General features: G+C 34.4%; 7 protein-coding genes and 1 long non-coding RNA gene across 15 annotated transcripts in view; 4 read left to right on the top strand and 4 right to left on the bottom strand.

Annotated features, from left to right (window-relative positions):
• The first annotated feature begins 13 nt into the window (after positions 1–13).
• Positions 14–509, top strand: LOC107398616 (uncharacterized). Its single transcript, XR_001575415.2, has 3 exons — positions 14–236; positions 302–316; positions 371–509. It is a non-coding gene; the product is annotated as an uncharacterized LOC107398616 (long non-coding RNA).
• Positions 339–7,602, bottom strand: LOC658526 (PR domain zinc finger protein 15). Of its 4 annotated transcripts, none has more exons than XM_008199493.3 (8): positions 7,451–7,602; positions 6,532–7,365; positions 6,230–6,485; positions 5,972–6,184; positions 3,819–4,142; positions 3,415–3,743; positions 2,933–3,367; positions 339–633 (listed from the first exon to the last, which is right to left on the bottom strand). In XM_008199493.3, exons 2-8 carry the CDS (start codon positions 7,363–7,365, stop codon positions 502–504), a joined length of 2,523 nt encoding a protein of 840 aa, XP_008197715.1. In that variant the 5' UTR covers positions 7,451–7,602; the 3' UTR covers positions 339–501. The 4 variants fall into 4 exon arrangements, with proteins under 4 accessions (XP_008197715.1, XP_015838757.1, XP_008197714.1 ...); XM_015983271.2 differs by having other exon boundaries at positions 3,415–3,755; positions 5,972–6,181; XM_008199492.3 differs by having other exon boundaries at positions 3,415–3,755; positions 7,451–7,601.
• Positions 7,603–7,728: 126 nt separating this feature from the next.
• twf (twinfilin) lies at positions 7,729–11,009 on the top strand. Its single transcript, XM_964840.4, has 6 exons — positions 7,729–7,906; positions 7,995–8,072; positions 8,119–8,393; positions 8,441–8,678; positions 8,725–8,987; positions 10,692–11,009. Exons 1-6 carry the CDS (start codon positions 7,882–7,884, stop codon positions 10,845–10,847), a joined length of 1,035 nt encoding a protein of 344 aa, XP_969933.1. The 5' UTR covers positions 7,729–7,881; the 3' UTR covers positions 10,848–11,009.
• 140up (upstream of RpII140) lies at positions 10,856–12,052 on the bottom strand. The gene is made up of 5 exons (XM_964768.4): positions 11,818–12,052; positions 11,604–11,769; positions 11,466–11,554; positions 11,284–11,417; positions 10,856–11,236 (listed from the first exon to the last, which is right to left on the bottom strand). Exons 1-5 carry the CDS (start codon positions 11,985–11,987, stop codon positions 11,007–11,009), a joined length of 789 nt encoding a protein of 262 aa, XP_969861.1. The 5' UTR covers positions 11,988–12,052; the 3' UTR covers positions 10,856–11,006.
• A 368-nt stretch (positions 12,053–12,420) lies between these two features.
• Positions 12,421–14,025, bottom strand: LOC658303 (glucoside xylosyltransferase 2). The gene is made up of 7 exons (XM_964705.4): positions 13,764–14,025; positions 13,565–13,712; positions 13,381–13,512; positions 13,140–13,332; positions 12,945–13,094; positions 12,723–12,895; positions 12,421–12,674 (listed from the first exon to the last, which is right to left on the bottom strand). The coding sequence occupies exons 1-7, from the start codon at positions 13,931–13,933 to the stop codon at positions 12,528–12,530; spliced, it is 1,113 nt and encodes a 370-aa protein (XP_969798.1). The 5' UTR covers positions 13,934–14,025; the 3' UTR covers positions 12,421–12,527.
• Positions 14,026–14,665: 640 nt separating this feature from the next.
• On the top strand, positions 14,666–15,782 carry Nf-YB (Nuclear factor Y-box B). 3 transcript variants are annotated; one of them, XM_964632.4, is made up of 5 exons: positions 14,666–14,920; positions 14,967–15,118; positions 15,197–15,394; positions 15,443–15,512; positions 15,597–15,782. In XM_964632.4, the coding sequence occupies exons 1-5, from the start codon at positions 14,833–14,835 to the stop codon at positions 15,698–15,700; spliced, it is 612 nt and encodes a 203-aa protein (XP_969725.1). In that variant the 5' UTR covers positions 14,666–14,832; the 3' UTR covers positions 15,701–15,782. The 3 variants fall into 3 exon arrangements, with proteins under 3 accessions (XP_969725.1, XP_008197711.1, XP_008197712.1); XM_008199489.3 differs by having other exon boundaries at positions 14,967–15,130; XM_008199490.3 differs by having other exon boundaries at positions 14,967–15,130; positions 15,564–15,782.
• LOC658148 (large ribosomal subunit protein eL37) lies at positions 15,705–17,372 on the bottom strand. Its single transcript, XM_964557.5, has 3 exons — positions 17,213–17,372; positions 16,894–17,029; positions 15,705–15,981 (listed from the first exon to the last, which is right to left on the bottom strand). Exons 1-3 carry the CDS (start codon positions 17,213–17,215, stop codon positions 15,848–15,850), a joined length of 273 nt encoding a protein of 90 aa, XP_969650.2. The 5' UTR covers positions 17,216–17,372; the 3' UTR covers positions 15,705–15,847.
• A 102-nt stretch (positions 17,373–17,474) lies between these two features.
• Positions 17,475–25,510, top strand: part of Pkcdelta (Protein kinase C delta) — a 25,233-nt gene continuing 17,197 nt past the window's right edge. For 2 of the 3 annotated variants that reach the window (XM_015983276.2, XM_015983275.2), the window contains exons 1-5: positions 17,475–18,020; positions 23,018–23,208; positions 23,257–23,372; positions 23,426–23,511; positions 23,561–23,690. In XM_015983276.2, coding sequence (XP_015838762.1) covers positions 17,934–18,020; positions 23,018–23,208; positions 23,257–23,372; positions 23,426–23,511; positions 23,561–23,690 — 610 coding nt within the window. In that variant the 5' untranslated portion in view covers positions 17,475–17,933. Of the gene's footprint in view, positions 18,021–18,367; positions 18,395–23,017; positions 23,209–23,256; positions 23,373–23,425; positions 23,512–23,560; positions 23,691–25,510 lie in introns of those variants that run through there. The other variant, XM_064355098.1, reaches the window with a different exon arrangement.

Here is a 25,510-nt window from a genome sequence, read left to right as displayed (position 1 = left end):
ATTTTGGCGCGAACTCGTCCCACTTTGAAAAAAACGACCAAAACATGGAAAATATTCAAATGTTTGTTAAACATTGGTGCGTTTTTATAACCAGTGATAACAGTGTTGTGTTTATGGTGAGATAAGGAGCTGATAAGCGTGACGCAACATCAAAGAAGCCGCTTTTTCACGCACTGCTTTCACGGATGACTCACAGTTTTCCTTTGACTGGAGGTCCCCTAATTTCACCTATTTTTGTAAGACGTTTCTATTTCTAATTTTCGGATTCTATTTTTAATCGTATCATTTTTCTTATTGGCAGTGCGCTAATGACAAGGTAGACGAGTAAAACGCTCAAAGACGATACACATTACTGTTTATTACCTTTTAGTGCATTATAATAATATAAAAACTATGAAAACAAATCAACAGAAATTCGCTAATAAGTCAACAAAAAAGTTACAACATCAACAAATGCCGATTAAATACTAGATAACAAAATAGGAATCACAATTATTCAGACTAGAATAGTGTCATGCAGTTCTGGAGAGAAGGAGGATATTCGGAGTGTTGGCCCGAAGCTTGGATCTGTTGTGATGATTGAACAGCAGCCATTGCCATTGAGACCGGGGTTGTGGTTGGGTGGTAGGGCACCTTGAAACACGGGCAAATATTTCATTCAAAAGAATTGCGTTTGGCAGGTGAGAACATGTGGGAGGAGGACACTGTTCAAATTAATACTTGTCGCTACAAATCCCAACAGTGGTCGTATTGGCAAAAAATAACTAAAAGGCTAACTAATTACATCGCTTCAAGACAAAAATATCGATCAAATAATCATCAAAGTTATATAATTCATACTTTTTGAAGTATAAAAATTAGAGGAATTTTATCGTATTCAAAGGATGCCAATAACTTGGCATATTTTTTAAATTGGTTTTTAGTTTCACAGCATACCTTAAAAGTTTTAATAGTTATTTATTTAATGAGTTTGAGTGTAAATCGGACGCTTTATTTCACGAGTGGATTTTTAAACCACGAGTGAAAACGAGTGGTTTATCATCCACGAGGCGAAATAAATGAACCGATTTACACAAAAACGAGTTAAATACAACATTTTATTCTTCGAAATAGACTCAGCAAGGCTTAAAATTGCTTTAAATTTGTTAAAAATAATCTGACGTTTCGTACTGAGAAATGCCAAACAGTTGTCAAAACTTCCTTACACAGGAGAAAAACCGTAAATTTTGACAGTGTCGAAGAATAAAAAATATTAAAGCATCGAATTGTAGTTATATTTAATCGTTTACGACATTATTTTTTAATGCAATGCGTAAAGCAGAACGTTTTCAGTACCTCTGACCTTTTGTTGATATGAACCTGTGAAATACTCAACAAATTTTAATGATAAAACTTCAAAAGTTAAAAAAAAATATTCCCACCACCGTATTTATGTTTGTTTACATGTTTCTTAAATGAGATTTGAACGTTGTTTTTTATAAAATTGTAAAGAAACCATTTCAGAGGCTTACACTTTCTCCAATTGTAGGTCAGAACGCATCAGAATAATTTCAGAAAGGATCAATTTTATTTCAGATTAGTCAGAAAATATCAAACGCATTTCAAAAAATTTTCCTTGCAATTACAAATTTTACTTTCTTATTTGCAAATAATGATGCCTACCTAACTACTTTAAAATAAATTTGAACCTTTCTGAAATAGAGTTGGAAAGACTGTAGTTCCAAAATGTAAATCCAGGTTTAATAAGTTTTCAGGAAACGCGAAAAACTTCTCGCGTTTTGTGAAACTTTAAAAATGGTTGAGTTACTAACATTATCAGTTAGAGATTTTTTATTAAATTCACAAATACAGAAAGGGTTTTTTGCAAAAACATGTTAACAGTTGCATTATTTGGAGGTTGCACTGTTTGAAATTAAATATGGTTTCTTTAAAGTATAAAAAAAACTGAAAGAATAACTGTTCATGGGTGATCACATCTCTAAAATAACTTTACAAAAGCATAATAAGTAAACAAGAGAGGGTCCAGGTCCAGGTCCCCCCTAAAGTTCAGTTTTAATTTTTTTATAAATAAAATAAAAGCCTAATAAACAAATGGTTTTTAAATAATAAAAAGTTTTTTATGCACATTTATTAATAAATAAATAAATTATTACTACTTAATAAAATATTGTAGGAAGATTATCAAAATGTTAAACAAGGAAGTTCTAATTTTTGTTTAGAAATTCTTTTTACGTCCAGAATTTTTTTGTTGTAATTTATTATGTAGTTTTTTTTATATTCCTTAAAAAAGCGTTTCTTTTTGTCAATGAGATCGGATTATTTATTATTATCTATTATTATTATGGGGTGTTTTATTTTAAAAAATATAAAATTGCATTGTAACATTTTTTTGATAAAACATTTTTCGGGTTAATTTTTTTTCAAATTTATTTAAATATTTTAACATACCGACAGTAAATGTTTCATAGCTTGTCTAAAAAATTTTGGGGCATTAATTTACGGATTCGGCCCTAAAAGGAAAAAAGCAAAAAAAGAAGTTTTATCTTGTTCACTTAAAAATTTCATTTTATTCTGTTTTTCTTTATATTACATGGCATTAATTTGAACCTTAGTATGCACTTGTAATATTTTAAGGGAAAATGTACACCTTGAAAGTAGCATAAAAAATATAGGCCAAAAATTATTTTTTTAGAAAACTGCATCAGAAACGCCTTCCTATTTTTTTTTAAATAGACAATGACCACTAGTTCCAATTAGCTTCAGATCTTAAAAAAATAATTCGGTAAAATGCGACGTTGGCGTTTTATATGTATATAAAGTTAGACCAGTTATAAACACAAACTTGCCGTTAGCGACTCAAATCAGCAATAATTGATAAAAAACTGTGGTAAAAACAATACCACATTTTAGAAGTCACTGCATATTTACTTACGGAAGTATTGTGGTGAAACCTTGGGTCAAGCATCATAGCAGCAGCGACAGCAGCAGCGGTGGACGTGGCCGTGGAATGATTAGACCTTGCCAACATATGATGATTAACAATATTGTTATTATGATGTTGTGTGGCCGATCTTTGATTATGTCCAGACGCCAAAATCTGATTATGTATATTATGTGCGTGGTTATGATGATGAAAATCGGTGGGATCGCCGAAATGGTGATAATTCGAATTAATGGCCGATAAATTCGTAGCAGAAGACGTGGCTGAATGATTCTGGTGATGCATGATCAAGTCTTGTATTTCGTTGCCTATTGGTTGGGTTACTCCGGTCCCTGTACTACTAGTGCTACTACTATTAGTTTGCGTGAAATTTACGTTGTTATTATTATTGTTGTTATTCGTAGTGGTGGTGGCTTCCTGCGAAGCCTGTAATAAAAATTGGAGACACATTTCTTAATACTGGAATTGCATACTTGTGACTTGGGCCGTGTGGAGTTGTTGCGCATTGGTCGGGCCTTGTAGGGCACCTTCGCCGAGGCGTTCTCTCCATGGTGTCTTGTAAAATGCTCCTTCAGTTTATCCCGCCTCGAGCTCGCGTAATCGCAGTTCGAGCACTTGAAGGGCTTCTCCTCCAAGTGGATGCGCTCGTGTCGCACCAAGTGCGACTTCTCCATGAAGCCCCTCCCGCAAATCCCGCACGAATGCGGCCTGACCCCATTGTGGCTCTTGGCATGACTTGCCAATTGGTTCTTTTTCGCCGTTGAGTACTTACAATGGGGGTACGAACAGCGGTAGATGTCCCCTGGAGAAAAAACTATCACGAATTTACAGTGGTGTTAAAAAACTGAAATAATTCGATTAAGACGGGGAGAAATACCTGCGTGGATGCGTTTGTGGGCGATCATGTGGCTGAGGAATTTCGTGTGGAAACCGCACGATTCGCACGTTAGGTTTTTGTCGGTGGTGTGTGTCAGCATGTGCGTTTCGAGGTTTTGCTTGAAACGGAAGGATTTTGTGCAGTGGTCGCATTTGAAGTTCTTCTCGGGGGTGTGGATTTTTAAATGGGAGACGAAGTTTTGCTTGAGGCGGCATTTGAAAGAGCAAAAGGTGCACTGGTAAACGGACTCTTCCAAGTGTTGGGCACGATGGGAGATTAGCTTGGAAATTTGATCAGCTGTGGTGTCACCTATCCAGAAGAAAACTTTGTTTTCCTTCATACTTCACTTAGTAAATAAATTATATAATCAAAAAATTATCAAAGAATACTAATGTAACAAGCGAAAAACTGCTTTTAAGCAATAAATACGCATTAAAACCGGATAATAAAATAAAAAAACAATTTTGATTCAATTAATAATACAGATCGACATGATTTTTGGCGTTTACAATATTGTTGTCATTTTTTATTAATTTTTATTATTTTATTTTTATTTATTTTATTATTTATTTCGAAAGTTCAAAAAAATCTACACAGCAGTCATTTTTACTTATTTTAAAAACCATTCGATTTTTGCAATTTTTCTGTGAGTTTTACTGCCTCTCCTCAGAGACATGTTAGTTACTCCCAGACGTAATTTTTTGGAAAAACTTAAGAATAAAGAAAGTAAGAAACTCGGAATACTCGTAGATGTCATCTAATATTTGAAATTAAAATGTTTAGAATAATAATAATAATAATAATAATAATAATAATAATAATAATAATAATACATAATTTCAAAAATGCATAATATTTTTTTATTTATGTAGAAAAATTAGACGTGATGTAAAGAAACTGTGGGAACTCCTGAATTAAGGATACATGACTTAAACAAAAACACATTTCAAAACACTGCTCTCAAAATTTTCACATTAAATTAAATTATTAAATTAAATTATTAAATGTTACAAAAAACAATTTATTTTTATAGAATTAATTCTGTTATCAAACAAATAAACAATTCGCTTCTTAACAATAAAAAATTGACAAAAACTTCCATTCTGCAACTACTACATACAGTCAATTAAAAAAATGTATGTTCTGAAAAATTATTTTTAATATTTATTATCTCTTACGAGTGTCAGATATACCAGCCAAGAGCAGCAAAAAAAATAACACAAAAAGTGAGAGCTAGATTTAGACACATTTTCACATCAAGCATAAGAATTTACCAGTATCAACCTTTAAATGTTAAAATATTTAAACAATGTATCAAAAACATATTCAGGATGTTTTAATACAAGAGGCAACTGTCAATTGTTTTTTTAAGTATTGTTTAAACAATAATTCTTCATTTTTTTGCAATGTCCAAAAATGGAGCAATTTTTGAATTAAAAACATTTTTTTCGAGAATAAATTGTTCCTAAACCCGACCGAAGTCTTCCAAAATTACATCGAAAATAACAATATTTTGCTATTTCCATAGAATAGGAAATAAAAAAGATGGTATTCGTTTATGCACATTTTACAGTCCGATATACCTACAGGTTTCCGCGAAATTTGAGTACAAATTATCCAATAATCACCAAATCTAACATCTTGTAATTTTTGTATTTTTTTAGAAACATGTTTCTGATCTATTTCGCGAGATTTTATTAAACTGGGACGAGAAATCACTAAATTAGTTCAAAAATATTATTGCATTCCCCTCTTTCGATAACGGTACTTAGCTACAAACGCAATTTTTTACCTATTTAAACTTTTTTATTATTATTTAATTCCTTCTTTTATCAACTAAAAAGTTCTTCTTATTACAGTCATAAACTGGCATATTTTCAAAACAATTTTATTTAACACCACTATAATAAATGTTTCAAGTTTTTAAAATTTCTTTCTTAATCTTGAGTATTATTCACCATTTAGGAGCCCTTTTCGGGTGATCACCTGAGACAATTCGACTTAACAAAACGCGTTCAAATTGTGTAAAAATGAAACAATGTAGTTGAAACTGGTTTACACGAAATATTTAGTGGTTTTAGCAAATTTCATTCTGTTGCCAACAACATTTTATTAATTAAAAAAAAATCAAACCAAAATTTTTCCCAACTTACAGTAGTCGCACTTATAGGGCGGCCCCGAAAAGTGGCTCTTCATGTGGTTCAAATAATCGCCGTGGTACTGACACACAAAAGAACAAATCCCGCACTTGTAGGTCACATCTTTGGCATGACTTAACGCCAAATGCTGCTCTAGCAGCAGACTATCATTGATTGTTGTGAAACAAATCGGGCATTTGATGTCCATCTTTTCATCATTGTCTTCTTCTAAAACCGACAACTAATTTCCTGTAGTTGTGACCCCCCTTTTACCTTCTTCCTGTCCCGAATCGGCCAAAGGCAAAACCTTCTTTTTCGAAGTCAACATTTTTAAAGCTGCCATTCTTAGACTAGGTTTTAAACCAAATAACATCAGTCTTTTCAAGATAAGTTGCTTCTTGTTGCGCAATTTCGCCTTGACTAACACTGAACTGAAGCTGTTCTGCAGCGAGCTTGAGTCGGTTTTCTCGGACACGACGATTTTGTCCGACTTTGAGTCTTCTTCCTCGTTTTTATTACACGAAATCATCTAAAATTAAACTACAAACCAATTTTTTTAATTGTTACCAAACTACCTGGCCGTATTTAACATGGAGATTGTCATATCTCGACTTGAAATTGGACAGCATCCAATTATTTTGCAGCAAATAGTCCAGAAACCGGTACATGCACAGCTCGCTTTTGCTGTACAGAATACAGGTGTCCAAATGTTTGAAAACCTCGGCAGGTTCGAGCGAGTTCGTGTGGAAACATCTGACCAACTTATCAAAGTGTGATTCGCGTTTTTCAACGTTGTGCAAAACCCATTGAGAAAGCACATTTAAAGCTCTTGCAGTGGAAAGGACAAAGCTTTTGTTTTTGAAAAATTCCTGCAGTTCGGTGACGTTCAGCCCGATTATTTCCTCGCCGTCGCAAACGTCGTCAATGTGGCTCATTATCCAGTTCTCAACGATGTTCCCCAAGTGTTTCAACTTGAAACGCTGCGTTAGAAAATAGGTGAACAGACAGTTGTCCAGGTTCAGCTTAGTCCCCAGAAACTCTATGCAGTATTCAATTACTTTAGTTATGATGAAATGGTCGGCTAGCTTGAGGAGCTCCTCTACGTTCGAGTGTTCTATGGTGATCTCACCAGTGTACATGTAGTTTAAAATCGTGTTAAAAATTTCGCTATCTAAACATTTTATAATCAACTGTTCTCTAATTATCTTGTGATGCTTGAGGATCGAATCGAAATACGGGGAACTGCATGCTAGTACGTTACGGTGCGCTTTTACGATCTTATTGTTTACGTGCAGAGTCAAATCGCAAAATCGATTCGATTTCTTTTGGTCGTACAGCTTCTGGAACATGGTCGATGATAATTCCGCACAAACAAAGGTCATCGTGTTGTTGTTCTCCATCGCAATCATCTAAAATTGAAAAGGGCTTTTTGCGAAAAATGAGACAAAGACAGGGGCGAAAAAACGACCAAAGAGTGACCGACTTTTCACTTACGCTGCAACGAACCCCCAATGTAGTGCCCGTTTTCACATTTTATCTCACTATTATCGTCTTATTGTTGCAAAAAAATTGCAATAATTAGGAACACTGCACCAAACCATTTTGAGTTGATTGACAGACTGATATTTTTGACAGTTAATAACAAATCGAATTAGCAGGGCCGGCAACCCAAAAAAAATGTCCAAAAAAACACAAAATATGGGATTATTATCCCAGAATTTAAAATTTCGAGTTCGTGTTATTGTAACCAGTTTGCTACAGACAACACTACATTTAATAAATTGTTAATTCTTTTAAGTATTTTCAGAAAACAGGTTAGGCTTAAAATAACTAGAAGTGGGTCTGTCAAAGTTACTTGTCAAAATTAGTGGGCGGGGATAATTTTGGTTTTGTGGCACTTTGTTAATTTATTTTTGTGAGAAAAAATGTCTCATCAAACGGGAATTAAAGGTAATTTGAAGCGAAACCACTAAACCGTTGTTTGGCTCAGTTTTCGCCGAACGTAACACTTAAGTAACGTTTTTTCTCTCATGTGCAGCCAATGACGAACTGAAAAAGTTTCTGGGAAAATGCAGGGACGGCAAGGTTCGAATCGTGAAAATTTCCATTGAAAATGGTAAACAAACGCTAGTTTTAACTGCGATACAACGCTCACGTTCCAGAACAACTGACCCTTGCCAGCCACAAAGAAGTGAAGCACAGTTGGGACAAAGACTTTGACGCCTGTATAACACCACTAATTGAGGAAAACCAGCCTTGCTACCTCCTGTATAGACTGGATTCGAAGAACTCGTCTGGTTACGAGTGGCTTTTTATAAGTTGGTCGCCTGACACGGCCCCCGTGAGGCAAAAAATGCTGTATGCGTCCACCAAAGCCACGCTGAAGCAGGAGTTCGGAACGTCGCAGATTAAGGAGGAGTTGCACGGCACTGTCACGGTACAGAACCATTCAAGTTTGATTTTTTTCACTAGTTTTTGTGTTAGAGTGATATAACTTTGAACGGGTACCAGAAGCATAAAAAGGCAGTGAGTGCGCCTGCCCCCTTGACAACGAGAGAGGAGGAGCTGCAAGAAATCAGGAGGACTGTGGTGCATACCGACATCAGTGTGGACAGTAAGCAGCAGACGTTAAGTGGGGTCGCGTTTCCTTTGACGGAGGCCGCAAGGCAGGCGGTTGTGGATATGGCACGGGGGTCGTACGATTATTTACAGTTCAAAATAAGTTAGTTTTGAGGCCAAATGTTGGGGTTTTGATTGGTGAATTTTAGATATTGAAGAGGAGACGATTCATTTAGTCACTGCTGAGAAGCTCAGCATTGAGAAACTTCCTTCTAAAGTTCCTGCAGATAGTGGTAGATATCACTTGTACAAATTTAAGCACACACACGAGGGTGATTACATGGAAAATATAGTATTTATTTATTCAATGCCGGGATACAACTGCCCGATTAAAGAACGAATGTTGTATTCTAGTTGTAAGAATCCATTAACTGACACCATTACGAGTCTGGGCTTGGAAATTGTAAAAAAGGTAAGTTGGTTAGTACTACGGTGGTACCTAACACTAGGATGCGAGACGACATACGAATAAAACAGCTCTGGTTTTGCTAATTTTAAGAGCACTGAAATAAAGAAATAGCTGTTTTTAAGGCAAACAAATTACAAGCAGATGGGGCTTTAAAGTCTCACTGATTAGGAAGATAAAAAATGTTTGTTGAAAACGCCATTAAAAAATTTCCAACTTTTGAGAGTTTGAGCACAATTCCATATTTTTCGAAATACTGCAATTATCTCTGTCTTCAAACGTATATTGTAAAGGGCACTTTACAATATTCAATAAATAAATAGACAATATGACATTTTTTACACATATTTAAAAACAATAAATGAGACACCTACTGGTGATAAAAAACAAGTTTTTCTTTTTCTTTATTAAACTAGAACCTAAAAATTACCAAATTTGGTCGAAAATTACCAAAAATTTATTTTTTCTAAGAATTTATTTAGCAAAAACTTAATTGTTGTCCAATATTTTTAAAAAAGTAAGCCAATAATGGCCAAAAATTACAGAATTACGTCAAAAAGGACGTTATTTTTCCAAGTTTTGATTATTTAAGCACATTTTAAAACTAAAACTCAAGTTTCTCCCCGTTTTTCTTAAATAAGAATGAAAAGATTACCAAATTTGGTCGAAAATGACTAAAAATGTATTTTTTTAAGCGTTCATTCAGCAAAAACTTAATTATTGTGCAACATTTAAAAAAAACAAGCCAATAAATCATAATTATGTCAAAAAAAACATTTCCTTGCAAGTTCTGAAGACTTTAACACGCCTTTACCCCAAAACTCAAGCTTTTTAGCCTGTTTTTATTAAGCTAGAACAAAAAAATGACCAAATTTGGTCGAAAATGACCAAGAATTTATTTTTTCTAAGCGTTTATTCAGCAAAAACTCAATTATTACGCCAAACCTCTTATAAAATAAACCAATAAATTACAGAATTATGTCAAAAAGGACGTTATTTTTTAAAGTTCTGAGGATTTAAACACGTTTTTCAACCAAAAATCAAGCTTTTCTTTCTGTCTTTATTAAAAAAATCACCAAATTTGGTAGAAAATACGAGTAGACCACAAATAAAAACTATTTGACTACGACCAGTAAGATACGAAGCAATCCAATGTATAGGTTTTGAAAGTTTTTTTGGGTCTCAAGAATTTATTACAGATTTTTTTGTAGAAAATTTAATTTTCTTACATTTTTCTTGCATTTTTAACACTAGGATGCATGACGTTGGTATTTTCTACCCCACTGATTATTCAGTTTTAATTTTTTCTTTTATTTTTACTGACAATTTTATTATGCCTTCTTTGTTATGTTTTTGACAACACAGAGTTGTATTGCAGAAAAATTGTTATTTTTCGAACAAAAAACTTAAAGCAAATAAAATAAAAAACACGATAACCATTACTAGATGTTATTTCTTCATCCGGTTTATACTCGAAGTGCTTTTAGTTTTCTTCATGATCTGTGACAAAGTCCCTAGTTTTAAAAATTTCCATTGTTTTCTTGATCTATTATGAGAAGAGAAAAATCTTTTGAATAAACAATTATTTTAGCAGTATTAATAAAAATTTGATGTTGATAAGTAATTAACGAAGTAGAAACAGAATAGAAAATGTTCAATTTGTTGTTCCGCTCGTAGTATTTTACTCATCTGATAACGGAAAAATTTCAGTTGGAAATTGATTCAGGGTCTGAGTTGACCGAAGAGTTCCTGTACGAGGAGATACACCCAACAAAAAATTTGCACCGTCCGAAATTTGCCAAACCGAAAGGGCCACCAAACCGAGGACCAAAACGAATGACAAAGTCTCAAAACGTGGACAATTGAAACGGCGGTTGTATGCTTTATATAAATTATTTATTCGGTTAACATGCGCTCAACTAGCTTTTTCAAACAAATATTTTTGTATTTGAAGCTCATTGTATAAATCATTAAGTAGTATTAACTATCAGTCGCTTTCGTGTTACATGAATACAGTTATCACAATTACTCGGCCACATTTTCTAATGTTTTTCCCGAATTTCCGACTCTCTTATTGTGGTGCTGGACAACTTCATCTTCTTCCTTGGCAAGGTACTCAGCTATACCCTTATTTGTGTAGTTTTGCCGCTCTCGTTGCCAGTGGTACTGCCAGTACCTGACCTCATCCATCGACATCCCTGTCAAACTTAACAAACCTAAAGTGGCACCGCCTGCTATTAAACCCAACACTGCCCCTGGATCAAAAATAAATTAACCAAGGCTTGGCTAGTTGAGAAAATACCTAATCCGCCCCCGACTACCCAGCCCCTCGGACCCATATTCCACTTATACAAGGTACCACTAAATAACCCCGCAACAACGTATTCCAGAATTCCCGATTTCCCCCGGTATACAGAAATTCCAGTTGAAATTGCCCTAATAAATAACAAGGAAAAATACCAACAACAATCCAATCTTCCTTACGTAAAAGACATCGTGAACGAGGCAAGCCTCCACGACCACATCCAGGCCCCCTTCCCGAAACTTTTCGTAACCGCATCTTGCAATTTTTTCTGCACTGGACAAAATTAATTCGCTTAAAAACAGCCAGAGCCGCCATACCTTGGCCTCGAGATGATCAGTAAAAGCCGTGGCTTGGTTGTTCTTCATAAAATTCACATAGGCCACCCTACTGTGCACAACGCCCCCGTAAATGCCCCCCACGAACAAACTCATGCCCCCGACGTGTAAAACAGTGAGTAATTCCTTGCTGACCTCACCAAAGTCACTACAATTGAACAATTAACTACATGGAGCCCAATGGTTTCGTACCGACTCGGCCTCAAAAACCCGCTTCAGACGGTCCCAACCTGTCTCTTCCGGCAAAGTTGATAAATCAACTTTTTGCTCGGTGGGAGTGTCTTGCCTCAACTTATCATTGTCATTGAGAAAATCAAGCGGCCAAAGAGCACACAACGTTGTGGGCTTTAACACTTTTCGCAACATTTTTCAAAAAAAAATAGGTTAGGTTACATAACCTTCAAATTCCCTACATAAAAAAGGCGTAAACAGGTGCACCAACCTAAAAAAATCGCCATCCCAATCTTGGTTTAAACAAAATTTAAAAATGGTCCAACTTATTTTTGGTTTTGTGCTAAAGATTTAGGATTAACGACGTTTATAGTGTTAATAACCGTTTTTACTTTGTGTTCTACGGATATTATTTATTGTTGATCAATTCAGGAGACGAAGATTTTAAAGAATTTTTAGTTTTTCTCAGGTAAATGCAAATATTTCTATTAGCTGTTTCAGAACTAGGAAAACGATAACGTTTCATTTTCTTTCAAAATTATGTTATAAATTATTCACGCACTTCAAAAAAATAGCTAATGTAATTTATACTTTCAGTGAGAGATCTAATCACCAGAAAATTCAAGTGGAGGGCTCAATAATTATTTATTCAGCTTATAAAAGTATAAACTCCACTTGTAAATAAAATATCCTGCATTGATGGACAGCTTCGTTGCATTAACAAACTCTGGCTTACTAACTGGTGTCTTCCATGTTAATGTAAAGTCGCACGTTTTTGAGAAAAATGTCTTTAATATGGCCACAGTTCGTGTTCTGAACTTGTTCCAAAAAGGCTTCAAGCGGTTGGTAAAAATCCTTGAATACATCACCCCCTAGACGGAACTAAAACTGCGTTTTCAATTACAGATTCCTGTAATCGGTAGTAACAACCTCTTCAAAAGCTCTATAAATTGCTTGAAAAACCGGCTGTTTCTCTGAGTGGAAAAACCCGCGAGAACCATGGACCACAGCCACTCCGAACTTTTCCGCCGGCTTACAAACACTCATGTACATGCAGTGGTCAGGTCGGAAATTAAACCTACACGAATATAAATACAATTTCCCTAAAACGAATCACAATTTTATAAAATCGCACCAAAAATGGTCATATACCAGGGTGGTAGTGGAAAATTATATTGATTATGTCCTGGTCGCCCCACGTTATCTTCAATTTGTATTTTCTATAAATGGGGACTACGTACTCACTCCACTGGAACGCCCTCATTCTGGTCAAATTCATTAACATCACGCCGGAATTTACGCCTGAAATTGGGGATTACAAAGTGCAAAAAAGTCACACAATTGTACCCAATTTTCCGTAAAATGGGTGTTTGGCAAAACGGTTGTACCACCCAACGTTTGGGTCCTCATGTTCTGGGGCCAACGCAGCCATCTGACTAGAATTCATCTTGTGGAAATAGCTCCAAATGTTCTCGACTGGCGTCAAAAACAACGTATCTGTATCCATGTACAATAAGGAATCTACGTCTTTTAAAATATTCTAAAAAATAATTTCATAAAATGTGGAAAATATTGAGTAGAGGACAACAGGTAGAAATAATCTCTGGGCTGCACAAGGCTTAAAAAGCCTCTTCCACTCCTCTGCGTCCTTCACAGGAAACGTCAAAGCCATAACTTTGTACGTAAACGCATGGTTTGTTAAAGTTTTCCATTCGCTTAACTGAAATAAACGAGCTAAATTAAAGTCTCTATATTAACGTATTCAAGCCCACTTTTTGATTGAAACTCTCTATTAAGTTATCCTCGGCAAAAACGATAAAATTCAGCTTCTCTTTGCTAAATATTAGAGCAGATTTGAGCATATTCAGGGTTTCTTGAAGCCTGTCTCCACACGCAACCACAGCCAGGACAATGTCATTTCTAACGAAACAATAAATTAATAAAAACAACGGCCAGGGAACAAGTAATTACCGTTTAAACTCGATCCGGTCTGTTGTTACCTCAAGACTTTTTGTTACTTTATGAGACTCTTCCACACTCACGTCATCTTTGTTATTGAGTATCTTGATGCTGTAGAAATAGAATACTACCAAAAGGACCGAAAACGACACACCTATTCGGAGGCATGTATACAATTTCATCGTAAAATTACGGATTTAAAACCATTTTTAAATAATTGTTTACTTGCTCATCTGACATTGACATTACCACTTGTAGGGAATTTCACTTTGCCACCATTTCAGCCGGCGCCATACTTGAATTCAAAATTTTTTTCAGGCTCTGGTGAGAATTAAATTGAAAAAAAGTGGAAGAAAACGTTTTCTCGAGCTAATTCGCCGACTTTTGAACTGAATATATTTGCGTTTTAGGTAAATTATTGCAATTATATAGTTTGTAATGTTGATTTGTTTAAAAAGTTTGTGTTAAAATATCTGCCAAAGACGGTCGGTACCTGGGGCCCGGTGGCCCAGTGGTATAAGCGCCACTTTCGACGGGGGAGGTCGGGTGTTCGCACCCGGATCAGGGTGACAATTTTTCTATCAAAAAAAATGTGAAGAGAAGGTAAGTAAAACAACATGTAAACAAAAATAAGAGATTGAGAGAACACATAGAAGTATAAACGTAAAGCGGAGCATAAAACTGCTGAGCATAAAAATAGATTTTGTGAGTTTTGGAGAAATGATGTCCATTTTCGGTCAAAAACGTGCTAAAAGTCACAAAAAAGGTAAAAACAATTTAAAAATTGTGGAATCAACTTATACGCCCGGTATCTTTTGATGAAATCTGTTGAAAAATTAGAGAATGAAATTGAAAAAAGTGGCAAAAAATGCTTTATGGAGCTAATTCGCCAACTTTTAATGATGGTGTATGCAACCAACAATACGCGCCCTCCGCGCATGCCAAGAAAGAGCAAAAGCCCACAGCCCCACGAACGCTGTTTACGTTCCAAAATCGATCAAATTATATTTTTTGTCAAAAGTGCGTGTTTTTGTGAGCCACTATTTCGGTCCAATTGAGTGTAAACGTTGCCCTCGCTGACATGGAAAAGACAGAACTGTCAGATGACATCACACACACATTTGCGCTCTCAGACCAGCACTACATGGTCCAAGTGGAAGAAATGGATGGTGAGTGGAAAGTTTTGCGCTTTTCCGCCTCATTTGGGGTTTGTAGACGAAACGGAGCAGCTCACGGCCGAAAACACGGACGACTCAAACCACGACCCCATTGACAAAGTCGGGGCGCCGCTCCGCGAGCAAGACAGGTTTTTGCCGATCGCAAACGTCGCAAAGATCATGAAGAAAGCAATTCCAGAAACGGGAAAGGTAAATAATAAAGTACGCATTGCTTGTGGCAAAGTTTCGGCGTTTTGGTGCGTAATTTCGGTTCTTGGGCGGTTTCAGATCGCGAAGGACGCCCGCGAGTGTGTGCAGGAATGCGTGTCTGAGTTCATCAGTTTTATCACCAGCGAGGCCAGTGATCGGTGTTATATGGAGAAACGGAAGACTATCAACGGGGAGGATATTTTATACGCAATGAGTTCGTTAGGGTTTGACAATTATGTCGAGCCTTTGAAGCTGTACCTCCTCAAATACCGAGAGGTTTGTTACGTGGTTGTGGCTACAGCTAGGGAATTAATTGGGTTTTAGGCCGCTAAGAGCGATAAGAATCTCCAACCGAGCGAAATGGCCTTTGACGAAACCTCTGACGAGAGTTACAGTAAGGCTAAATGTGTGGCTACATTTTCATGCTTATTAAGATTTTTTCTAGTGTGTAAAAATGAGTAATGGTGATATTTTTCAGACTCAACAGTCACACGAAACGTTATAGCTGCGGAACCAGGGGGCACTGAAACGGTTATTTACACATATCAGGACACTAACATTCACCAATTCCAAATTAACTAAGCTGTAAATTTCGTTATAATTTATTTTTTTCTGTATATAGTGATAAGTTGCATATTTTTATTAATAAACGGTATTTTAAGAAGGGGTTTTACTTACTCAAACAAAAACATTTTTTTACACAAATTTATTTGTTATAAACTATAACAACTACGTGGTCTTCTTGGGGGCTGGTTTGCCACCCTCACGGAACCCATTGCGGAAACGTCTGCGCACGATTTTCAAGTGGCGGAGCCTTCCGGTTCCAGTGGTCTTCCTCCTCTTAGCCTTAATGGACCAATTGTCTAAAAATAGTTTATTATGATACGTGTTGAATAAACAGATACCATATTGTTTTTTCTACTTTTTTACCAATAAAATTAATTCAGGAAAATTTGTGGCAGTTGCCTATCTTGCCATTGGTGTACTCGTTTGAAAGTGCCCAAAATTTGCAAAATACCCCTCAACAAAAACGGGAGCAAATAAGCTAAATTTGAAAATTGGCCCAAGGAGAATTACTTTGAAGCTATGTTCGTACATTACTCAAAAGGTGTTCAAAGCAGCTACAGATTATAATAATAAAAGCCATTAAACAATAAATGTGGAGGCGAAGTTTAACTAAAGCTATTCAACTTAACCTCTCTCAAAACAAAACTATAAAATATAAGCCCAAGAATAACTAAAATTAGAATAAACGCAAAGAGAAAATCATAACAAGAGTAAACAGGAAATTATGATTTTTCAAATAATGTGAACAGAAAACTGGTATTCTTAATAATATAAAAGCAAAGTAAAAAATAATTATATTAATATCAGTTGTTTCACACACTGTGTGTTGTGTTTTCCAAAACATTGTTATTAATCTGAATTAGAAAAGCGGCTTTTCCTTTTTTAATTTCAGACACACAAAAGTTAAGAAGCTGGCGATATGCTTCCTAATGAACATCAAACTTAATTTGTTTCAATTTTGTTAGAGCTATTTCTCTAATTAATGAATTAAACGGGCATGTTTGCCAAATAATTTCATAAGGTTGTAGTTACAAAGATATCTTAGACTCACTAAACCTTTCATCCCCCTTAGATTTAGTATCATATCAGGAATGGTGCAAGAGCCTCTAAAGGTTCGTATTTGATTCATTTGATTATCGTAATGGCCTCAGTATGAAATCAAAGTAGAAAAACACCATTAAACAGACCCAAAAAAACGGGGGACTTACATGATCGCAGCTTGGCCGAAGGGTACCCACACTGGGCGCACTTGGACTTCTGGATGTGGTACGAGGACCTACCACATCTGCGACACAACGTATGTGTCTTATTACGACGTTTACCAAAACTGGAGGTACCCTTTGTCTGAAATCAACCAAACAACGTTACACATAACCTAACTTTCACACGAAACGAAAATTTTGGGAAAATATCAATACACCAGCACTTCCAAGGAGTCACAATTCACAAAAAACGTAATAATCTTAAATTTGGGTGGCCGATGATTGAGATTTTTAACGAAATTGTGGAAATTTTACGTGAACCTACCATCTTTCCGATTCGGAAAACTGAAAGGAGGTGGATGCCTGCCTTGCCGGCTGTGCGAACAGCGCTGGCGCGCGATTCGAATGGTTCAAATTTGGGACTGCAAATAGGTGGTTCCGGCCCCCTTGCTACTTTCAGCCAGTTTTGTGCATTCTTATCACATCGTTTGGCTCGGTTTGGTTTAGCAATTGCGTGTTTTCCGAACCAGTGTTAAACTGAACCCAATAAGTTGTCTAAAAATAAAAAGCCAGCCACGACGTCGTGGTGTAAACATATAGCGCATACTTGAGTCAAAATGAACTACTAATGGTGAAACTAAGTCACTTCTAATAAAATTTAAAAGTTCGGTCTAATTTTAATCCAAGTTTCGCGTTCAAGTGGCCCAAATGCTGCTCCCAGGGTCGCTGGTGTGTCCCCCGCTATGCATTGTGTTTTGAAAATAAATGATTGTGTGTCCGCCGATTCGCAAACACTTCCCCAAGAATGTGTGTGTAATAAAGCGCCGAATTCTATGTATCAAATAACGGGCCAGTAGTGCACTTGTTTGCGCCCAATTGAGTGACTGTGACCCCGGTTTTGAGTTTGGAAATATGTGACTAACGGGTTATTTTTATAAAGTGCTCATTATTTCGGAAAAGGCGCGCTGCGGAGTAAAATGACGAAAAGTACAAAAACCAAGACAAAACTGATTCATTGTGATAAGACAGTCTAAAGGAGCAAGAAGATGATGTTCACCGGAGGATCTCACTACAAGAAACTCACTTCCGCGAACTCGGGCAGTGGACGAAGGGGGCCCCGCAAGCATGCCGAAGTAAGAAATTCGCAAAACATCCGTGTGGAAATAGTTTCGTGTCATGTTTATTTTCCACCGAAAATGATAATAAACAGAGCTTGTCAAAACAGCGCGAAACAAAAAATAGGCGTTTATTGCCGGGGGTTCACCCACATTATGTAACAGGCGCTCCTCCGCTGTTTACGAAGACATCAATCCGAATGAAATTATTTGCTTTAGCTGGAATAATTTCATTCATGAAAATTATGATTAAGGTCAGGGAAGCCCTCGGCCAGATTAAATCTACTTCGAACCAAGACTAACAAGATTTAAATAAGAACGCCTGATGTAACGTTCAATTTGTCCATTTCGTGACTGAGTGATCTTGAAAATTCTGTAGAATGGTGCGATGGGTGAGTAAAGTCGCCCAATCACCCCCGATTTTATAAATACACGCAATTCTGCGCCAATTTCTGAATGTCAAATTTGTGCTAAAATTTTACGACGCCAAGTGATACTTTACTTAATATAATATTAGAGAAAAATATTGTTTGTGTGGTTATTTTTGGAATTTTTATTCGATTCGGGAGAATATAAAGCGGCATAAATCGCGACTGAAATGAATTTACACAAAATATGATTTCCGCCGACGCAATTTCAGAATGCATTACTGATAGTACTTGTTGAAATGTCGTATTTATAAAATACGAGTGGTCTGTTTCTCGCTCATTTTTCTAATCGCCATCAATAACATTGTAAATTGTATTTTTGCAGCTATTTTCGTATTTATTTGCCTTTCGTCACTCTTTATTGACAGATTTATCCTGTATTTGTTTTTGCGCATTGTGAGTTTATTTAGCACTGGCCAAGTGGGCATTGTTTGCGATTTTTTAAATGGACTATAACGATTTTTATTGGCCATTGGGATGAATCAACGACAACCAAAATAACGCTATAATGTGTCTTTAATGAGGAAATAAAGAAAATATTGACAAGAAATCAGTTTCCAAGCACTGATTTTCTACGAATTTCAAGTGAGAAACTTAACTAAATATCAGGTTGTAAAGTACTTTAGCTGTTGCGTTTGCATGATGTTTTTCACGCAATTCCGCAAACTTTGTACGGGGGCCACGTTTTTTTACAACTTTCACATTATTTTTTATTTACCCCCTCATTACGAGTATATTTATTGGCAACTTAAATTTCGAAGTCACAAGTGAATTTGTTTACATATTTACTTATTGAAGCTTGGGATGTAGTCTAAAAAATATAAAAAACAACGCAAAATAGATCACTCATAGCTAATAAGTAATATGTAGAATTTTAATTATAAGGAAATGTAGAAAAATTCTGAAAAAAATTCACAGAAGCATAAGAAAAATAATAATATCATAGTATATAACAGAAAACGCTGATTCTTTTGTGGTTATTAGTTTTTGAGATATGTGTAGTAAAAAATATTTTTAACAGACTCACTCTGTATATGACCTGCCCATCTTAACGAAAATTACGTTAACAATTTAAGTTTCAAATACATACTTATATTATTATATTTCACAAATTAAAATACGAAATAATTCACTTTATTTTTTATAATTTGGAAGTTAATTATTTAACAAGCCAAGTGTGAGAAGAGATATAACATAGACTGTTGGCTACGTATACAATAAAACAATTTTTAATTGGAAAACATTGTGTTAAATTGAAACACTGCTTATGCCTCTCAATAAATCTAAAAGTTATATCTAGAATTTTCTGGTTTTTAGAGGTGATCGGCTGCAGCGTGGTTCGTGGTTATCTAAACAATCTGTGAATATTGCTTGATAAAAAACATACGCTCACTACATGTCAAAACATTCCGAATTAAAATCCGGAAAAAGTCAAAATATATTGCTCAACAATACAACTGGATATTCTGAATATATTATTTCGGCAATTTTGCCACATTATACACGTTTTTAAACATCAACTGTTAATTAATTTCTAAAAACCGCATTTTAGGAAACTGCCCTAATAACTCGCAATTTTAAGGGCTTTTTTGAAACTCGAAATAAATTTGTTTTGTTAAAAATGTAAATGATTGACACTTTTTTATTTTTCGTAGATTCCTCTAAATTGAGTTGTATTTGTGTTTAAAACATCCTCAAGTTGTGTTCACCCTTCCGAATTTAAATAGGATATTTTTTCAATTTTTTTATTAAAATATTTTTTTATTAGTTTCATAGTTTCATCTTATGATTTTATTTGATTTTCTCACTTTGCAGTTCTACATTTTTTATCACTTTTTCGGTCAATGTGTTCTACAAAATTTCAATTTTACTATTTTTATAATTGTTTGTAAATATTTCAGTTTTTCGGTTTTTCATCTTTTAAGTCTCTTGGCCTAACTGCACCGGTTCGGCTTATGAATAACGCTTAACAAAACTAGGCTTACAGATATAAGTGGAATTTAAATAAGTCGAGCTGCACCGTGACATTTTATCTGTTAGTTAATTAAATCCGCCAAATGTCTGTCAATTAGTTCTCAATAATTTATAAATACGTGAAAATGTTGCGGATTTTCTTTTTGTTTTGTTATCAAGAGTAAAATAATTTAATAAAATTAAAATTAGTGAGTATTTATTTAAGTTTTTTACCTTGAACCAATTTTATTCAAAAAAAAGTTTTGCTGAAAGGATGACTGAAGCCAGAAATAGAGCCAAATGTGTAAGCTTTCTTGTTTAGATATGGTAATGTACCAACAAAAAGTTAGGTGCAAACGTAATAATTTTTCAGACCAAAAAAAAGCTTATTCTACGACACCAATCCATGATTTCAATAAAAAAACAAAGAACTTTCGATTTCGAAGACCAGAAAGCATTATCATAAAATTTTCATCTTGAGCTACCATCTAGTACATTACAAAAATTTCAAAATTCAAAATTGGAATTGGACAAACTACGAGTTTGAATCATTCTGCTAATCCAAAATTATTTGGGAAAAGAGTGTAATATAGAAGACGCCTAAAAGTTCACACCAGTTTCAAAGTAGTATTATTGCTTGAAAAAAGCAACTATTTAGAATTCGCAAAGAAGAAAAAAAGAATTTGAGCTAATGTCGGATGAAGTCAAATTGATGTCAAAGTCCGTGAAATTAAATATTCAGTTGAAAGAATTGAAATTAAAAAAACAGTTCAGTGCTGCTGCGGATGTTTCTTTGTTATTTAGTAAACAAAAATAAAAACGATTAAAAAATCGCATAACTTTATTGTTATTTGGCTAAAATTTGACCATTTTCTGTCTATTTATCTCATCTTTAGGTGAGTATTGAATTTTATTCCGCTGAAAATGTTTTTTTTTTTGCAATCAAACTCATTTTTTTGCGTTATGCGCAATTTAAGCGGTACCCAAGGTACGGTTTAGTTTAAACCAAGCTTTATACGATTTTAAGTTGCACTTATTTACAGTGCAGTTCACTTGACAGGCTTAAACAGAGCTTAAATTTTAAGCCATACCGGTGCAGTTAGACCTTAGTGTATTTATTTTTTTATTTAGAATGTGTTTCAATTTATTAGTGTTTCTCTTTCTTTAGTTTTTTATTGTTTCTCAGTTTTTCAGTCGCTTAGTTCTTTAGAACTTAAAACTCCCTATTTTTCAATTTTTTGTGTTTCGACCTTTCAGCTTCTCAGCATTAAAGTTACTTTGTCAGTTTTTGAATTTATATTTTTTCTTCTTCGCAGTTGTAAATACTCTAGTTGTATATTAAATTATCTTTAGGGGTTTACAAGCTCTTGTATTATTTTAGTTAAGGCTTTAAACCGCTTTAAAAAATGACTCACAAAATAAGAAGCTGTAGGCCTTGTAGTCACTTGTTGAAGCTTGTTGTAAATAAAGTGTAAATTTTTGTAAAAAGGACTTGCAACAGTTGTGGACAAATTAGTTAGTGACAAATCTTTGAATACCTATAAAAATCTACTGAAAATAAAAACATGAATTAAATGAAAAAATGTTGATAATTATTAGAAATGCCTGATTTTAGTCTGTGCTAGTATGTATTTCCACATAGTTTGTGAACGGAAAAATTCTTTTTGAGTAATAGAGAATGTAAAGTTTTTTAAATAGAATTTATTGCAATAAAAATTATGTTTTTATTTTTCCTTCAGTAGGGATTAATAAAAAAAATATTCTAAATTATCAGATTTTAATATCTAATTTCTGTTTTTTGCAACCTTTTTTGACACATAAATAAAATTTATATTTTCCTAAAAATCCGATCTTTATTCAATTAATAATAAATTTATTTAATTAATAAATAAATAATCTTCGTGATTTATGCAGTTTACTCAAAAATAATAAATTAAATTAAATAAAAATTGTTGTAGGTTTTAAAAGAAGTGCCATGACACATTCTCATATAATAACAAAGAACGTTAGCTCTCAGAAAGCCTTGGTCTTGAACATTAACATATCAAAAAATTGAAAGCGCGCCCTTCTCTGTTTTTCTGTTATCGCCTGCAGAAGATTTAACTTTCGTCAATATAGTTATTAAAAAATTGGAGGGGCGCCCTTTTTTATTTTCTTGTTATCATCTGCTATATTTTTCCCCATGACCACATTAATTGTTGGGCAGTGTATTCAGATCTAATTCCAGAAACCCATTTGGTAAATTACCACAGCCCGAAACTGGATGAGAATATTTTAATAAGCGCTATTTATAAATTTCAGCATTTTTAGCAATCCGAAAATAAGCAGTACTCGTAATTTGGGATCACGAGATAATGCTTTTGTTTTGAATAAACTTTCAGTCGCCCACTGGTAGATAACCACCAAAAACAGTGTGGAATGAGTCAAATTTATTAAACAATCATACCTAATTAAGAGATGTTAATCCCCGAAATATAATAATCTCGTGGGCATATTTCTAGGTTTATTTGCGTGTAATCTCTTGTACAAATAGCCTGTAATTGTCATTAAACTTATCACACAGCATAGTAAAACCTTTCGTTATCAAGATAAATGCTTGTGCATAACATTATTCAAATTCACTTTTATGTGTAGGGAAAATCTCGGCCGTCGCGGCAAACACCGAAAGCAATCATGGTTCACAGAAACTACGAAGGCTCACTTGGCTCCAACTCAACAACTTCGCTGCTGAAGAGCAACAGTTCGATTGAATCGGACGAAGATGACTTCCAAAGGACGCGAGGCAGGGAAATTACAAGGCGAAGAGGTGCGGTGAAGCATCAAAGGTAGTTGTTACAAAACCTAAACCAAATTATGTAATTTTAATGTTGAAGGGTACATGAGGTGAAAGGACACAAATTCCTTGCCAAGTTTTTCCGGCAACCGACTTTTTGCGCCTTTTGTAAAGACTTCCTTTGGGGGTTTTGCAAACAGGGGTACCAATGTCAAGGTTAGTGAAACACTCAACCGCGAAAATAAATAATAAATACACTGGTGTTTTAGCTTGTCAAACTGCTGTACATAAACGATGCCACGATAAATTGCTAGGGAAGTGTCCGGAATCAGGACGAGAATCCGAAAGTACAATAGTAGGTCAAAAAGACCTAATTTTATTAATTTTAATTAATTTTTTTCTAGTATTTGAGAGAAAGGTTCAAAATTGATCTGCCGCACAGGTTCAAAATCCATACTTTTATGTCTCCTACATTTTGTGATCATTGTGGCTCGTTGTTGTACGGGATCTACAAACAAGGCCTAAAATGTGAAGGTAAGTGTAGAGTATTTTAATTGGAGAAAAATGTAATGTTTTGCCAGTTGTATTGTTGGTTGCCTAACACAAACACTGTGGGCGCCGTACGAAATTAATTCAACAACAAATTACATTTCAAGTTTTTTAATCATTATAAATCACTAAAAGTCGTGTGTTATTTTTACTTTGCGTAACAAAACCTGGCGTCTACAAAAACTGCAGACGCAAACAATAGATCACAAAATTTTTGGCACCTCGTATTAATGGCGGGTGACGCATTATTCAAATATTTTTGTAATTTCAATAAAAACGTGAAACGTAGTACAAATCAGTTTAATTTATTCTTCATTGATATTTTCAGCCACTGTTTATAATTGTAACTGTGGCAGCGGAACAGACATTCCTTTCATCACATTGCTCTTTGATGTTACTAGATAATTGTTTTAACTTATTTTGGCACTGCTAGATGTTACAAAATAAATAGTTTATGTTTGGAAAAGTGCATCAGTTTCTGTTTAAATTAGCGTCTCCAGACTGGCCGAGCCCTAAGCCAGCGAAAAAATAATAACCGCACAGCTATTACATAAGTCAAAAGTTTAGATCGCAGTTTATTCACATCTATAACAAAAAATCAGTAAAATTAAAACCATAATGTTATTATCCATGTGTTGATTGCTTTACTAACATGTCCCTCTTAAATACCCGTTTTTCCTCCTCTGATTCAAATTTTATGATAATGATATACAAAATATATAATAATATATAAAATATATAATAAAATTATAAAGATACACAATTGGCTATTATTTACCTGTTGTTTCATTGTTTATTATAAAAAAAATATAAATTAGATATCGGTAGAAATTAAATGCACAGTAAAATAATAAATCCACAGTAAAATAATAAATGCACAGCAAAAGAGTATTACATACTTACCCTTAAATAAAATCATCAAATAAATACAAGAATTCTTAAATAACATTCGCAAAATTCAAGTTATCAAAGTGGGTAGATTTTTTGTGCATGCGCATAGACTTTCCAAGATAGGCAGTAATCGTAAGAAATCAACATACGTTTAAAATTTCACAGCAAGAGTTGATCTAAAGATTTTTTGAACGCACTGTATTTTAAAAATAAATTAAACCTTTACTAGCCCTCTATTACTACTACTTTTTATTTTGTATATTAAACATCTATTTTGTATTTAAAAAGTATGAAATAATAAAGACTTCTTCAACATTAATTTTTTTTATGTTCAATGTGTTTACGATAAACATTGAAAGTATTAAAATGTGGCAGTTCACATTCAATTTTACCTTCTCCTTTATAAATCACGTTATAATTATTTGATTTTAAAACTGTAGTAAGATATACTGATAAATGTTGCTTTGAAAGTTATCTTGAAGACCTTGTTAATTTCATTTCTGTGATTTTTTTTGTTCTTCACGAGAAAAGTTTGTCATTAAAATAATTGTATTTTTTTGACAACTCAAATTCTTTTTCTTCATCAAAAATAATTTCAAAAAGTTAATGATTTATTTTGAAATGAATTATGGTAGCGCTCAGCTCCATTTGCGTGTGCGTCATCTGACATTTCTGTCACTACGTTTACATAGCAGGGGCATAGCGGTGACAAACTATCAAATATTTTTTGAGGTTACGAAGTGTTTAAATTATGAGTTGTTACAAAAAATACAGATTTACAAAACAAGAACTAATAAACGCAGAATCAAAAACCTAACGAAACGCAAATCACAAAACACAATAAACGAACAGAAAATACTTGCGATTAACACCGATAACACTTTCGACAACCATGCGACGACGTCTATAATTTA

The sequence above is a fragment of the Tribolium castaneum genome, chromosome 2 (genome assembly GCF_031307605.1).
Source record: "Tribolium castaneum strain GA2 chromosome 2, icTriCast1.1, whole genome shotgun sequence".
In the NCBI taxonomy this organism is placed as follows: domain Eukaryota; kingdom Metazoa; phylum Arthropoda; class Insecta; order Coleoptera; family Tenebrionidae; genus Tribolium; species Tribolium castaneum.
This window is presented reverse-complemented; position numbering and strand designations above follow the sequence as displayed.